The sequence below is a fragment of the Leopardus geoffroyi genome, chromosome C1 (assembly GCF_018350155.1).
Source record: "Leopardus geoffroyi isolate Oge1 chromosome C1, O.geoffroyi_Oge1_pat1.0, whole genome shotgun sequence".
Taxonomy (NCBI): Eukaryota; Metazoa; Chordata; class Mammalia; order Carnivora; family Felidae; genus Leopardus; species Leopardus geoffroyi.
Window position 1 is genome coordinate 33792924 of NC_059328.1, and position 15550 is coordinate 33808473.

A 15550-nucleotide genomic window follows, 5' to 3' on the forward strand; every position below is an offset into this window, starting at 1 on the left:
CATGTATGGCTGATACTGAAAAAGCCAGTACCTTGGAAGATCTGTAGCTCAGATAGGAGGGCCCCCCAGCTGCCCAGACTATGATCCTTTTGGTAACCATGCTGTTAATATCATGGCTCAGAAGTCTCATTTAGGTATTGGTGAATCGCAGACTTGAAGATTGGTTAGAATCAGATGGGAGAGCCCTTAAATTCCAGGCTAAGGAACCATGAGAAAGGGCATAACAGATGAGACAGTACTGGTGGCTGGTGGGTGAACTAGGAAGGGGACCAGGAAGCAGCCCCTGAAAAAGCCCAGTCTGGGGTATGGACAGATGGAAAGAAGTATGTGATGTCCTCCTCCTTTGCAGCCCTCATCATCCGGCTTTGGGGTTGGCCTGGCACTGCTGACCAGTTCTTATGTCTTGGAAGTTTCCCCTCAATGTCTAAGACTCTGAGCTTCCCTTCTCTCTCCTTCAGAACCACTCCTGATAGGAGCCCTCTTTCTTCTTCATCCAATTCCTGGTATTCCCTAAAGCTCTGCACATACCATCATACCATCTTCTTTTTCCCAAACAGCCTCAAACAACATTCCCACCTTCCAGATTCCCACCAGCACCCTGTAGCAATCAGTCCTCACAATTGTGTTTTCAGCCCTATCCTCTGAAGCCTCAGATACTTGAAAATGCCAGGATAGCTCCTCTCTGCTCCTTCCTCTCAGTTGCCCATTATCTAAATCCCTCCCTTTTGTGGAGCACTGTCAATAGACCAGGTATATTTCACACAACCTCCACTATGGAGGAGGTATTACAGATGAAGAATATGGGACTCTGGAGTCTAAGTGACTTAGGAGCAGGTAAAGAGGCTACAAGACTCAGATTTGTGGACACGAAGTCTATCTATGCTCTGTGTACTCTGCTCTGGCCTCATGTCTCCAACTCCCAGAAGGAATCTCTTGCAATCACAATCCTGTTCAGCTGACTTCCCAGCTCAACCTTCCCCGTGGTGTTCATGGCACTGATGCGATCACAGGGCTCCAGGCTGGTATTTCTGTATCAAAGAATAGCAGAGCTGGAAGTTTCCTTTGGAGTGGGCAAGTCCAACAGCCTCACTTAAAAAGGGGGCTGTTGAGGCACCTGGGTTACTCAGTCGGTTGAGGTCTGACTCTTGATTTTGGCTCAGGTCATGATCTCAGGGTTGTGGGATTGAGCCTCACCTCGGGCTCCACACAGAGTATGGAGCCTGCTTAAGATTCTCTCTCATTCTCTCTCTGCTCCCCCATTTCTCTCTCTCTAAATAAAAATAAAAATAAATGGGGCTATGAACATAGCAAATCCAGGACAGAGTTAGGACCAGCCCTTTGTTCTTCTGATTTCCGGACTCACTCCACTTATACTAACCCCTTTACTTGTCTAGTGTTTTATATTTTGCCAAATGTCTTGACATACAGAATCTTATATGCTCCTTGCCATTACTCTGTACCACAGATGTTTCATCTCTAACAGGTGGGATGACTGAGGCCAATGGAAGTGAAGGTACTTGCCCAAGGTCACACAGCTGGGTAAGTGACAACCCTGGGACATTCAAGAAGAGCTAAATTTAAAGTGTGGTCATGGAGTAGTAATTGTAAGGATTCAACAGAAAATCCCACAGGTATCCAAGCACAGGAAACAAAGGGGGAACTGGAGGTAGCAAGCCAGGAGCCAGAGTCATGCTCTCAGTGACTGGGGTCTCTTCTCTGTGAGGTCTCTTCTCTGCTGCCCAGCATGTCTACTCTTTATCATTTCTGCAAGATGTCCACTTTTTTTTCTCTATAGTGTCGACTCCCCTGTAACTTAGGCTACCACCACACCGACTCTGGTTGTTGGTACCTCAGGCACCCACAGCTCACTGACATAGATTTCTAGTGTTGTCATTTTGAATTCTCAGAGAATTGCCCTCCAGACTGGGGCAGGTGTACACCCTTGATAGAATTCAGCAGTGGCCAGGGGTTGGCTAGGTCCCCTGCTACAAACATGGCTACCTAATGCCTTGCCTTCTGTGGGTGAGGATAATTTCCAGAGAAGGATCGGTGGGCAGTCGGGCATCCTATATAATATTACAGGTATGAATCCAGATCTCCTGACTTACTTGCCAGTGACAGAGCTGCCCATCTTTCTTTCCCTTCATATCCAACTCAACAAAGGTTTGATGAAATCCATGTGAGCTACTGTGCAAGGTGCTATGTGTGTATGACTCAGCTTCTGTCAACTCTGTCCTCCTTCTCCCAAGGCCAAGGACAGAACAGGGAAGTCCTTGTCTCCTTAATAGACAGATCACTATGCAGAGCCTCGGCAAGGAGAACCACAGCTTTGTATCTGAGTTCATCCTCCTTGGCTTCTCCAGTGAGTCACAGGTCAGAATAGCCCTGTTCTCCTTCTTCCTTCTCCTCTACCTCATCATTCTTCTGGGCAATGGACTCATCATCACCCTGATCTACATGGACTCACACCTCCACACACCCATGTACTTCTTTCTCAGCATCCTCTCCTTGGTGGACATGAGCTATGTCACTACCACCATGCCCCAGATGTTGAGTAATATGGTGTGTCCAAAGAAAACCATCTCCTGGGGAGCTTGTGTAGCCCAAATGTTCATCTTCTTGGTCCTGGGCATTGCTGAGTGTGTGCTCTATGCCATTATGGCCTATGACAGGTATGTGGCCATTTGCTTCCCCCTTCACTATCCCTTGCTCATGGGCCGCTCCATTTGTATCAAGATGATCACAGGCTGTTGGGCCATTAGCATAGCTGGGGCCCTGATCTACACTGTCTTCACCATGCGTCTGCCTTATTGTGGCCCCCACAAGATAAACCACTTCTTCTGTGAGGTCCCTGCCGTCCTAAAGTTGGCCTGTGCAGACACATCCTTCAATGACCATTTGGACTTCATCTTGGGTTTCACCCTGCTCTTGGTCCCATTCTCCCTCATCCTGGTCTCTTATGTATGCATCTTTGCCTCCATCTTAAGAATCCACTCATCCCATGGGAGGCTCAAGTCTTTCTCCACATGTGCCTCCCACATTACTGTGGTCATTATGTTCTATGGGCCAGCCATGATAATGTACATGAGGCCTGGCTCCTGGTATGACCCAAAGCGGGACAAGAAGCTAGCTCTGTTCTACAATGTTGTCTCTGCCTTCCTCAACCCCATCATCTACAGCCTCCGGAACAAAGATGTAAAGGGGGCCTTTCTGAATGTATTTGGTAACAGAAGGGCATCTCAGTGACCCAGGATATTTCAGAGTCATGGCCAACAGTGACTATGTCATGGTTCAAGGCCATCGCTTTATTGCTTTTCCTGGATTCTCTCTTCACCCTCTGGAAGTTTCTGTCAGTTCAATCAGATCACAGTCAAATGTTTAACATGCACATGTGCTTTTCTACAGTGTAGAGGATTTGGGATAAAAATCATGTAAAGAGTAGACAGATCATACGGAAGCACAGTCTTGCATTACTGTCTGACATGCACTTACAAGTAATAATTAACATTGTTTTTTGCACTAGGAGCTATAAATTCCAAGCTAGAACTATTTTACACACATCTGTGTAACAATGTGGCTAATAATTGATTTGACCTGGACTCAGCTTCTGATACTAACTCTTACCTGATTTTACTATTTAAATCTCACTTTTATTTTGAGAAAATAAATACTATATGTATTTCATAAAATAAAAACATGTGTATATGTACCTCTATATATCTGTATGCATATATCTACCTCTATATAGAGAGAAAGGGAGAGAAAGAGGCAGAGACTCACAAAGAGAAGTAATAGAAATAAAATAACAGGGGCGCCTGGGTGGCTCAGTCGGTTGAGCATCCGACTTCAGCTCAGGTCACGATCTCGCGGTCCGTGAGTTCGAGCCCCGCGTCAGGCTCTGGGCTGATGGCTCGGAGCCTGGAGCCTGCTTCCAATTCTGTGTCTCCCTCTCTCTCTGCCCCTCCCCCGTTCATGCTCTGTCTCTCTGTGTCCCAAAAATAAATAAACGTTAAAAAAAAAAATTAAAAAAAAAAAAAGAAATAAAATAACAAAGACCCCATTTTTCCAAATCCCAAATAAACACTTGTTGGGGTGCCTGGGTGGCTCAGTAAGCTAAGCATCTGACTCTTGATTTTGGCTCAGGTCATGATCTCATGGTTTGTGGCATCAAGCCCTGTGTTGGGTTCAGTGCTGAGTGTGGAGCCCGCTTGGGATTCTCTCTCTCTCTCTCTCTCTCTCTCTCTCTCTCTCTTTCTTTTGCTCTCTCTCTCTCTCGATAATTGAATAAATCTAAAAAAATAAATGCCCTTTGAATATTCTCAGCTCCTCTGAGTCAACCCTATCATTAAACTGAGGTCTACTCCATGTAGTTTTAAACTTTAAACTTTTGCTTATAGACAATTGCATCCATAAGCAACACATAGAATTGTTCTTGCATGAATTTGAAAATTTATAATGGTAGCATGATATCCATATTATTCTGAAAACACTATAATTCAACATCCTGTTTCTGACATCTACCCATTCAATATACACAAGCCTAATTCATTCTTTGCAGTGAGCATTTAAATATAACACTTCTCATTTACCTAATCCTATATTGTTGAACATTTATTTTCCAATTTTTCTTTGAACATTTCTCCATTGTAAGTACTGTTTTCCTAGGATTTGTATATAGTGATGGACTTGGCATTATAGATCGTAGATCAAAGCAATTTCAAGTTTACTAGATACTCCTAAATTATTCTTCCAAATAATTATATGGATACACACCTCCAGATCTCATCAACACTTGATACTACTTATCTATCTCAAACATCCTAAACTTGCTACCTACATCATGGATGGAAAGTGGTAAAAATCATTTTTTTGTTTCATTTGTAATTCCCTGATTGCTAATGAATTTAGCATTTTTTCATAAGATTCTTGGTAGTACTGGGTAGTAAGTTCTGGACTCAGACTACTGTGTACGATCCCAGCCCTACCCTTTACTCAGTGGTGATGGGCAAGGTACCTAATTTCTCTGAATCTCAGTTTCCTCATCTGTTAATAAGAAGAAAATAGTATAGACGTCAGAAGTTTGTTGGAAGGATTAAATGAGACAATACATGTCAAGCACTTGTCATAGTGAAAAACAAATTGTTTTTTTTTTTGTTTTGTTTTGTTTTGTTTTTTTAAATTTTTTTTTTTTAAGTTTATTTATTTTTGGGACAGAGAGAGACAGAGCATGAACGGGGGAGGGGCAGAGAGAGAGGGAGACACAGAATCGGAAACAGGCTCCAGGCTCTGAGCCATCAGCCCAGAGCCCGACGCGGGGCTCGAACTCACGGACCGCGAGATCGTGACCTGGCTGAAGTCGGACGCTTAACCGACTGCGCCACCCAGGCGCCCCAGTGAAAAACAAATTGTAAATGTTCAGTGAATGTGAGATATTGTTTGCCTTTTCTTTTTTTGATTTGTAGTTTATTATATATTTTGGGTATTGCTTCTTTGTTACATGCATTGAAGATATCTTTTCCTCAGTTTGTTGCTTGTTTTCTTTATTGCAAAAGTAATATAATATTTATTCTTAAACTTTTATAAAACAGATGCAAGGAAAAAGAAGACAATGAGGGGGGTGCCTGGGTGGGTGTCTGACTCTTGATCTCTGTGTAGGTCTTGATCTCAGGGTTGTAAGTTCAAGCCCCATGTTGGGCTCTACGTTGGGTGCGAAGTCTACTTATCTCCTTAGACCTGGAGATAATTACTGTTAACATCTCAATGTCTATATTTTAGGGTTTAAAATATTTTAAATTGTTTTTATTAATATTTTTAAAGAAATATGGTACAATTATTAAACTATTATGTGTTTTCATGATTTCTTAAAAGGTTTTAACACTCTATTTTTGGTCATATTCTCATTTTATTTTATTTTATTTTTTAGAATAGTTGACACACGACATAGTTTCAGGTGTACAACATAGTGATTCAACATCTCTACACATTATGTTGTGCTTGCCACAAGTGTAGCTACCTCTGTCACCATAGGATATTATTACAATATCATTGACTATGTTTCTCATGCTATACCTTTTATTCCCATGACTTATTCATTCCATAACTGGAAACCTGCATCTCCCACTTCCCTTTGTCCATTTTGCCCATCCCCCCCACCTCCCTACCCTCTGGTGATCATCAGTTTGTTCTCTGTATTTATAGGTCAGATTCTGCTTTTTTTTTTTGTATGTTTATTCTTTTGTGTTTTAGATTCCACATGTGAATGAAATCGTATGGTATTTGTCTTTCTCAGCCTGACTTATTTTACTTAGCATAATACCCTCTAAGTGGTCCATCCATGTTGTCACAAATGGCAAGATCTCATCCTTTTTTATGGATGTGTAGTGATTTTTTAAATTGAATTATACACTATATATTTTCCTGTAACTTGATGTATTCACTCAATAATAGGTTTTGACATTTATCATGTTGATTTGTTTTCATTGCTAAAGAGTATTCTTTTCTTTTTATTTTGATGAATAGAATAATGACTTTTAATAAATAGAATTTTTAATAAACTTATGAATCTTTTCCTTTATGGCTTTTCTTAAATGAACATGTATCAAAGATTTCACTGAGCTCATTAATTCATGAAGGAACTAGTAAGATGTTAGGACTGGGCCAAAGTATATTCTCTACTGGAAAAATTTCATTTGCATTTCTACAAATAGGAATTATTTGCATTATTATAGACAGAAATCATTTTTCTTTCTACCAGTTTTCTAGAATTTAACAGTTATATCTGTAGAGTTATAAAACATCCAAAGCCATAGAAAATCAATTAAAATAGTACACCCTTATAAAGTCAGATAATCTTCAGAAGGTCTACTAAACAACATCTGGCACTGTACCAAGAGGACACCAAGAAATCCCTTTTGCCTTTTTGCAAGTCTCAAATGATTTTCTTTTCTTACAACACCCATCCTTGTGATATTAAATAATCTTTAAAAATTATCTTGATTAAAAAAATACCAGTCTCATTATGTCTGGCCTCATTGTTTATATAGATGTAACACGCAGAATGTTAGCCACATGGACCATCTGTAGTTTGCTTTGCAAATCTAGGGACATGTAGTATTGAGCCACTTCTAAAGTCACAGAATTAATTTCTGCCTGTAAGTTTTCATATGGAAATCTCACATTGGACTTTTAAAATTCTCTATTATTTGTTATGCTAAGGCTGGAAAACCAATCCCAAGAAATTAACTCCTTCAAATTTTCCCATAGTACCTATAAATTTGGGGTGAATTCCTTTCTTATGAAGGCTCTGAATTTTGTTTAAGTTTCCTGCTGGCCAGTGGGTGACATTTCTTAACATCTATAAGGTTGGGACCTTATAAGCCAGATAACAGGTTAGTTTTTCTGGGAGAGCTTTATAGAGATTGAATTCACAAGTCAACTCAACCCTTGCTACTTAATAATAGCTCAGCATGCCTGCTTAAGAGGTAATAATTCTTAAATATAATCTTTGTTAAACAATCAGTTTGACCAAGTATATCCTGGGTAAAAAGAAGACATCATTATTGGATGTATGCTAATAAGTAAAGAGACTAATTTAAGTGTCTGAATTGTGGTAAGTTAATAAAAATCAGGTTATCAGTTAAAAATGTTTCACTGCAGTTCAAAAAAAGTGAATCTACTAAATCAAGTATTAGAGACAGCTTGAGGGGAAAGAGGAAAGGTTTTCTCATATATCCAAAACACCCCGAACATTAAAAACAATAGCAACAATGATCTGAACAAATAATCTCATTGGTTAATTCCACTCCATGTGATTAACTCTTGCTCTGCAGAATCTTGGACCAGCAGCTAGTATCACAAAGTCACGCAGTTGTTGGCAAGAGTCAGCTCCTCACTGGCTATTGCACCGATGGTCTCAGTTCCGTGTTGTCCGCTGGCCAGCGGCCACCTCTGTTCCTTGCCACATGGACTTCCCCATAGAGCAGCTCACAAGAAGCCAACTTACTTTATCAGAGCAAAAGCTGAGAAGAGCCAGAGAGAGAGAGAGTTCAAGTAAAATGGAAGTCAGTCTTTTATTACCAAATCTCAGAAGTAATTATCTCATTGCTTTTGCCCTATTTTCCATTAAAAGGAAAATGCTGGGTTCCAAGCACACTCAAGTGGTGGGGATTACACAAAGGTGTGACCACCAGGAGGTAGGCATCACTAGGGGCTACCTTAGAAAGCTGCCTACCTGAGAGGCACCTGAATGAAGATCAGACAGGAAATGGCAGTTGGTAATCTTGCATAATTTTTCCCACAGGTTGGAACCATTGAAGGTTCTTGAGCAGGGGAGGAACCAAATCAGAGCTGAAGGTTAGCCGAAGATGACTTTAGGAGCTATGTGAACACTTACTGCCTACAGAGCCTGTGTGATATTGTGATTTATAATAAGAAATATATATACAGTCTTATGGTTCCTGGCACAGAGCTCCTAAGAACCTTGGAATTTCCTAAGTGATGAGAGCCATAAAGGTGTCTTTGTTGTGTCAATGAGGTGACTTTTGAACAACCAGTGGAGCCAACCATGTGATTAGAGAACTTTCAGTCTCATCCTCAACCTCCTGGGAGAAGAGAGGAGCTGGAGCTCAAGCACCAACGGCCAGTGATTTAATCAATCACAACTAGATAATGAAGCCACCATAAAAACCCAAAAGGTTGGGTTCAGAGAGCTTCTGGGTTGGTGAACACCTGGATGTGCTGGGAGGGCAGTGCACCTGGAGAAGGCATAGATGCCCCATGCCTCTTCCCACATACCTTGCTCTGTGCATCTCTTCCATCTGGCTACTCCTAAGTTACATCCTTTTACAACAAACTGGCAATACAGTAAGTAAATGTTCCTCTGAGTTCTATAAGCCACTGGCAAATTAATTGAACCCAAGGAAGGGTCAGATGCACAGGTGACAGCTTGGGCTTCTGATTGGTGTCTGAAGTAAGAGAGTGGGAAAAGTCTTGTAGGACTGAGCCCTTAACCTGTGGGATCTGACTCTATCTCCAGGCAGATTGTGTGAGAATTAAGGTGGCTTGTAGGCACCAGGTAGTATGGGAAAGCTGCTTGGCCACATGGAGAAAAACCCACGTTGGAATTTGGTATCAGCGTTATCACCCTGCCAGTTGAGGAAGGAGGTGGATCACACACCTACAGTCCCTGAGTGCTTGGGGTGGCCAGTCAGGAAGAGGGCATTCCAGACTGGGCGAGGGAAATGCTGGGAAAGAAACAGCCTCCAGGGGTGTGAGGAGGTCTCTGGGGTGGGAGCTTCCCTGTGGGGCAGGCAAAGGCCTCCAACCTTGAGGGTCTCAAAGGAAGCTGAAGTCAGATTTAGCTGGTTGTGGACACCACCAAATCCTGAGCTTCCCTCAAAAGAGCAAGAGGCCTCTGTGGCCTGGTCAGTGCTGCAGTGGACTCCCTGTGGGAGTCAGGTTCAGGAGAGCAGGGAATAGGAGAGAGACCCTGTCACCGAGGAGGAAGCACCCGGCCCTCAGTGTGGCTACAGGAGAGAGAGGGGACTTCATCCAGGGAGTACAGGGCGCAGTGAGGCTCCAGGGCTCCCAGCCCTGGCTTCCCACACCCTACAGCACCCAAGAGGCAGCCGAATATGAGCTGAGTGTCCCAGCCTGAGGAGCCCTCCTGTCCCAGAAGCCAGGCTCTTGGGCTCAGCTCTCAGCGGCCTCTCCCTCGTGGAGATCTCAACTAAATCATACCTATGTAATGAAGCCAAACCCCAGTCTGGCTCCTGGGGGACATATTGGGCCAAGTTCCAAATGCGATGCCAGCCCCTAGGCCATCTGTGAGCAACTGGCCTTCTCATGCCCAGAAAGGATAGAGCCTGAAGTTTCTTTTGCCCTCCAGGCAGGACTGATCTCCTCCTCACCCTTTGGCCAAAGACATCAAAAGAGGGGGCTCCAAGGTCTTTGCTGCTGCCTCAAAATTGCAGGATGTAAGTTCTTTCTGTCACCTGTCTTTAGCACTTGTTGCTACAGTTCTAGCCCCTTCTCTCTTGCTCTTCTCTCCACCAAGAAGAAAAAAAGCTTCTCACAAGTGATTTGAAATGCCAGAACATACTCTCAAAGGGCTGAGGCCTGAGAGCCACTGAGCAGTTTAGGACCTCCATGGGCACCGTCCTTAATAAGACACATGAGGAAATGTACCCATGTCCCACATTAAACATAATTAATGTAGGGGCGCCTGGGTGGCTCAGTTGGTTGAGTGTTCGACTTCGGCTTAGGTCATGATCTCACAGCTCGTGGGTTTGAGCCCCGCGTCAGGCTCTGTGCTGACAGCTCGGAGACTGGAGCCTGCTTCGGATTCTGTGTCTCCCTCTCTCTCTGTCCCTCCCCCACTCACTCTCTCTCTCTCTCTCTCTCTCTCTCAAAAATAAATAAACATTAAAATAAAAAAAGATCACTGACTCAGGAGGCGCCTGGGTGGCTCAGTCAGTTAAGCATCCAACTTCATCTCATGGCTCGTGAGTTCAAGCCCCGCATCGGGCTCTGTGCTGACAGCTCGGAGCCTGGAGCCTGCTTCGGATTCTGTGTCTCTCTCTCTCTCTGCCCCTAACCCACTCACATCCTGTCTCTGTCTCTCCCAAAAATAAATAAACATTAAGAAAAAAAATTTTTAAAGACATTAATGTATCACTTACTATGTAACTATGTAAAAGTTGAATGAGTTCACACTAACTTGGCAAAATGTTATATTAAAAGTCATTTAAATATTTACTAATTTTTATTTTGTGAGATCTCTGTCTTTCAGCAAATATTCTTTGCTTTAGGGTCTCTGACACATCTGTAGATTATGAAAGCCTGAAGACCCTAGACACTTTGTCTGCAGTACCAAATGGATGAAACAGCCCTGGGGATGCCACTTGGCAGGGGGAGAGGACAATTTCTTGGCCTCCATCACCTTAGACCTCCCAGGGTGCCTTATTTTTCCCCCCCTGGGAAAGGAGGGATAGCTGAGAAAAGACCTGCCCTCAGGGCACTGTCTGAGCCCCACACACACCCTCCCCAGCAACCGCAATGCCACCCCTGGCTGGGCTTCATCTCTCCTAGCCAGACCTGGGCCTCCAGAAGGCACGGCCTGAGGCCCCTGGGGGGTGACACCCTTTAGTGGGAGCCTGGGCTAGAGGCTGCAGAGACTGTCCTGACTAGGGCCCCATGGACACATGCCACTCAGGAGTGGCCCCTGAGTCTGAGGGAGTCCTGCCCACAACCCCCTTCCCCGCGGGATTATAAGCTTAGGACAGCATGCCCCCAACTATCCTGGGGAAAAGCGAGGCTACTGGCTGTCTGCCTCGCCCAGCTTTGCAGCGAGGTCAGGTAGGAGCCCAGCCTGATCTGCAGTCCTGCTCACCAGCTGCCTGTCTCTTTCCCCACGTCTGTGTGAGTGTGCGCACGACTGTCTGTCTGCCTGTCTTTCTCTGGCCTGCGATCTTCTGTCTCTGCCTCTCTTTCTCTGTCTTGCTTTCCATCCCTTTCTGCCCATCTCTTTCTGCCTCTGTTTCTGCTTGCTGCTCTGTTTCTCTGCCTCCAAGTGTCTGTCTCTCTGCCCCTCCTCCTGCAGCTCTGGCTCGGCTGTGCTGACTGATCTTCAGCACTCTGCCCCTCTTGCCTGTTGACCCTGTGTATCTCTCCCCGGACCACAGCATGAGTCTGTGGCAAGGCCTCTCTCTACCCATCCCTGGTCCTCCTCTGCTCTGCCTCTGCCATCTCCGTGATTCACATGGATCTCCCCCCTGGCTTTCCCTGGGTCTCCCCCTTGAACCTGACCCTTGGCCCAATCGCTCCTTCACCTTCCTGCCATCTCAGCCTCCACTCCTCTGTCACTGTCTGGTCTGCACTCGCCCACCTTCTTGCTCTCCACCTCCAGCTCCTTATCTCTCCTCTCTCCACACCCCTGCCCTACGACCTCTGTCCCTCTCCTCCCGTTTGGTCTCCACCAGCTCTCTGAGGTGCAGTGGCCCTGGGCAGCCCTCCTGCAGTTCCCACCCCACCTTCCCAGCACTGCAGACCATCACCTGTCTCTCCTTGGCTCCCACCTCTTTCCCTTCTGTGTCTTCTCCTCATTCTGTCCCTCTGATCCTCTCCCCATGGGTCTCCACCGCTCCACAGCTCTTTCCTTCAGTCCTTTCTCCTCTTCCTTCAGAAAGAGAAGAATGACCATTCTTCCACTTTCTTCCTCCTTCAGTGCTGGTCTTTTCTCTCTCCTGTCAGTGCCCCTCACATTCTGGTCCTCTGTGCCTCTCTGCCTCCTTATCACTTGTATGCGAGTCTCTTTTTCCCTCCCAGAGCCTCTCTATCTTTTCCCATTATTTTTTCTGCGTTTGTTGCTTTCTGGGTCAAGTTTCCTATTTCTCTGGGTCATGCTTAGCACCTGCAGGTCAACATTGACACTGGGGGAGGGTGTATGTGTGTGTGACAGGGGAAAGGGCTGGAGAAAGGAAAAGGGAGGAGAAACCATATATCTTCAGAACCTGACAGAATTAAATATTACTGTAATCAACCTCCATTTTTACGGATAAGAAATAATTACTGGCTCTGAGCCATGGCAGTAAGTAGCAACAGTGAAAACCTAAAACTCTCGGGCCTTTCATCTCCTAGCTGTGCTGCAGAAGAGTAGATACGAGAGGAGGAGATAAATATAAGGGTCCAAGTGAAGAAGCAAACAATTTTCCTCTAATTTCTGTTACATCCTAACAAGGGGCCAAGGCTGGCACCCCCAGCCCCAAGCCACAGGCAACCTGGGGATTAGAGGCTCACCCCTTACCAGGACCTTGCAATCAGACAACCCATTCCTGTCCTCTCACTGGTACAGGTCATCATCAAACCTGGCTGTGGGAGAGTCAGAACCTGAGGCTCAGAGAGGCCGAGCAACTGACCCTGAGACACACAGCAAACCAGCCAAGGAAAGTGAGAGAAGAAATCAGTCCCTAGGCTGCACTCTGGACAAAGACAAATTCATCAAAGGCCAAGGAGTCCTGGGGGCAGAGGCCCACCACCCACATTTTCTCTGCTTCCTCTGTCCTCAGTCTGCAGGCACAAGTCAGAGGTAAGACCTGGGCAGCCTCTCATCACTATGGCCCTTGTTTAAGGACCTCCATCTCTCAGGAGCTGTTTGCAGCATCAGGTTCCCCTTGTCCCTAAGTCCCATTCCTGGCCCATGGCTCATCTCTGAGAGCAACACTTGGCTGTTCAAGAGCCTGGACTAGGGCTCAAGCCATGTGGGTGCTCATACTTGAGACACTCTTGCTGTGTGACCTTGGGCCAGTCACTTCCCCTCTCCGGGCTTTGGTAAAACAAGAAGATTGTACTAGTGGTTATAAAATTGAGTTTCAAGTCTGTAACTAGTAAGAGGAGCCACCAGCAGTCACGTGTGTCTGGGTAAGGAGGGTGTGAATGGAGTAGGTTCTGAGCTCCTGCAGAAGTCTGTCTTTGACAAAGCCTGAAAATGCATAGCTCGGGAACTGCAAGACTCCATGACCTGCTCCCCAACACCTCAGTGGTCCAACATCCATTTTCAATTCTGTTGTCAGGGAACGGCCCATCTAGAGGACGGTGTCCCCTCAGTCACACATGCCTCCCCTGCTGTCTCAGCTTCGAGTATCTTCCATGGAGGACATTTAAGTGTCGTCTAGCCTAGACACCGAGGAGGCATGGAATTGTGGGGCCCTGGCACCCCCTGCTCTATCTCTCCAGCCCCACTCTCTGGCCCCAGTCGCCTCCAAATCCAGGCATAAGTAGAAAAGCATCAAGTGTCTGTCCTAGAGGAGCCATTACAGATTACCCACCACCCTCCTTTTATAGATGAGATCATGAGAGCCAGGAGGCTGGGCGACTTCCCAAAGCCATGCAGCCAACTAGTGCTCCAGTGAGCAGGAGGGCTCGGCTCTTATAGGACACAGAGGGACAATGACTGGGGAAGTTGGCTGGGCCCAAATGTGAAGGCCTGTGTGCACGCTAAGAATTCGTCTCTTTTATGGTTAATAATGAGCAATGGCCTTCTTGCCCTAGCTGGAGAGTGGACAGGGGGGTCGGGGGAACAGGGTGGGGTGTAGGCTGGGGGTACTGGGCAGCCTTATTCTGGTCTTCTGCCATGCTGAAGACCTACAGCTGGAGGTGAGCCTCTTAGGTGGGAGCCCGTATGTATCTCTGGGCCGGGATCAGGAGTGGCCTGAGCTCAGAGCACCTGCCCCAGGGCAAGTTGGGTTCCTCCTCTCATGAGCTGGAGCATTCTCTGGACTCTCATGGTGGTTCAGGAAGCAGAGATGTGTCTGCTTTATGTCCCCACCTCCCATGCTGGCTCAGGCAGAGACACCAACACCAATCCCTCAGGTGTTTTTGGCATTCATTTGCCACCTCTTTTGTTCACTGGCATAAACCCAGGACTATCTTCACCCAACCTCCACCCATCTTGCAGAGTTCCCACTGTACAGACGAAGCTGCTCAGGTTCAGAGAGGTGAAGTAATTTGCACAGGTTACACAGCAAGAATAGTAAGCTACTCCTGGAGCCCAGGTGTGCCCAACTCCAAATCCAGGGCTCTGCCTTGGCCTCAGATCTAGCCTCACTTCTCCTAGTTTTGCAGTCCCAGAGGTCTAGTGCCCTGAGGAATCTGGAATCTCAGCTCATCTTCCTTTTTCCTGTGTGATCACACTTCCCGCTTCTGCGAGCCGGTCTGGTCTCATCCCACATTGGGATGGGGTTACCATTCTGTCTCCCAATCTGACTTCTCCACTTACGGGGAGTCAACCTGGGTTTTCACCTCCCAAGTCATCTCCTATCCAAAACACGTTTACCCTAACCAAGATGTGTATGTGCATTAAACTGCATAAGCTGGGGCACCTGGGTGGCTCAGTTGGTTAAATGTCTGACTTTGGCTCAGGTCATGATCTTGCAGTTGGGGAGTTGGAGCCCCGCTCTGAGCTGTCAGCACAGAGCCGGGAGCCTGCTTTGGAATCTGTGACTCCTTCTTTCTCTGCCCTTCTCTGGCTCATGCTATGTCTCTCTCTGTCTCTCATAGAATAAATAAATGTTAAAAAAAATTATAAATAAATAAATAAATAAATAAATAAATAAATAAATAAACAAATAAACTACATAAGCTAATTCCAGGTGCAGCCCAGTGGAGGAGAGGAGATGAGCTAGGACAGCAGGAGGGGCTCTCTCTTCCATTCCCTCTGGCCCTTCTCTAGTCCCTGCATCTCTCTCCATCTGCCATCTTCCTCTCTGTACCCACCCTTTGATCTAAACTGAAAGAAGAAGCCAAACCCCTAGGTATTCTAACTTCAAAGTATTTTGAATTTTATTCCTTATTTTTTTAATGTTCATTTATTTTGTGAGAGAGAAGGAGGGACAGCGTCAGCAGGGGAGGTGCAGATAGAGACAGGGACAGAGGATCCAAAGCAGGCTTCATGCTGACAGCAGAGAGCTTGATGTGGGGCTCAAACTCACAAACTGTGAGATCATGACCTGAGCCAAAGTCTGATGCTTAACCGACCGAGCCATCCAGATGCCCC

At 45.7% G+C, this 15550-nt stretch overlaps 1 protein-coding gene and 1 long non-coding RNA gene across 2 annotated transcripts in view; both read left to right on the forward strand.

Moving 5' to 3' along the window:
* Nucleotides 1-1378: 1378 nt before the first annotated feature.
* LOC123597730 overlaps nucleotides 1379-15550 on the forward strand; it is a 59301-nt gene continuing 45129 nt past the window's right edge. Inside the window, exons 1-3 of the long non-coding RNA XR_006712232.1 lie at nucleotides 1379-1539; nucleotides 8300-9974; nucleotides 12851-13084. This is a non-coding gene — a long non-coding RNA (uncharacterized LOC123597730). The remainder of the gene's footprint in view (nucleotides 1540-8299; nucleotides 9975-12850; nucleotides 13085-15550) is intronic.
* Nucleotides 2096-3559, forward strand: LOC123597725 (olfactory receptor 2A12-like). The gene has a single exon (XM_045476947.1). It carries the CDS (start codon nucleotides 2299-2301, stop codon nucleotides 3244-3246), a length of 948 nt encoding a protein of 315 aa, XP_045332903.1. The 5' UTR covers nucleotides 2096-2298; the 3' UTR covers nucleotides 3247-3559.

Coding starts and splice junctions, on each gene's coding strand:
- LOC123597725 (XM_045476947.1), top strand. CDS start 2,299: ATGCAGAGCCTCGGCAAGGAGAACCACAGCTTTGTATCTGAGTTCATC.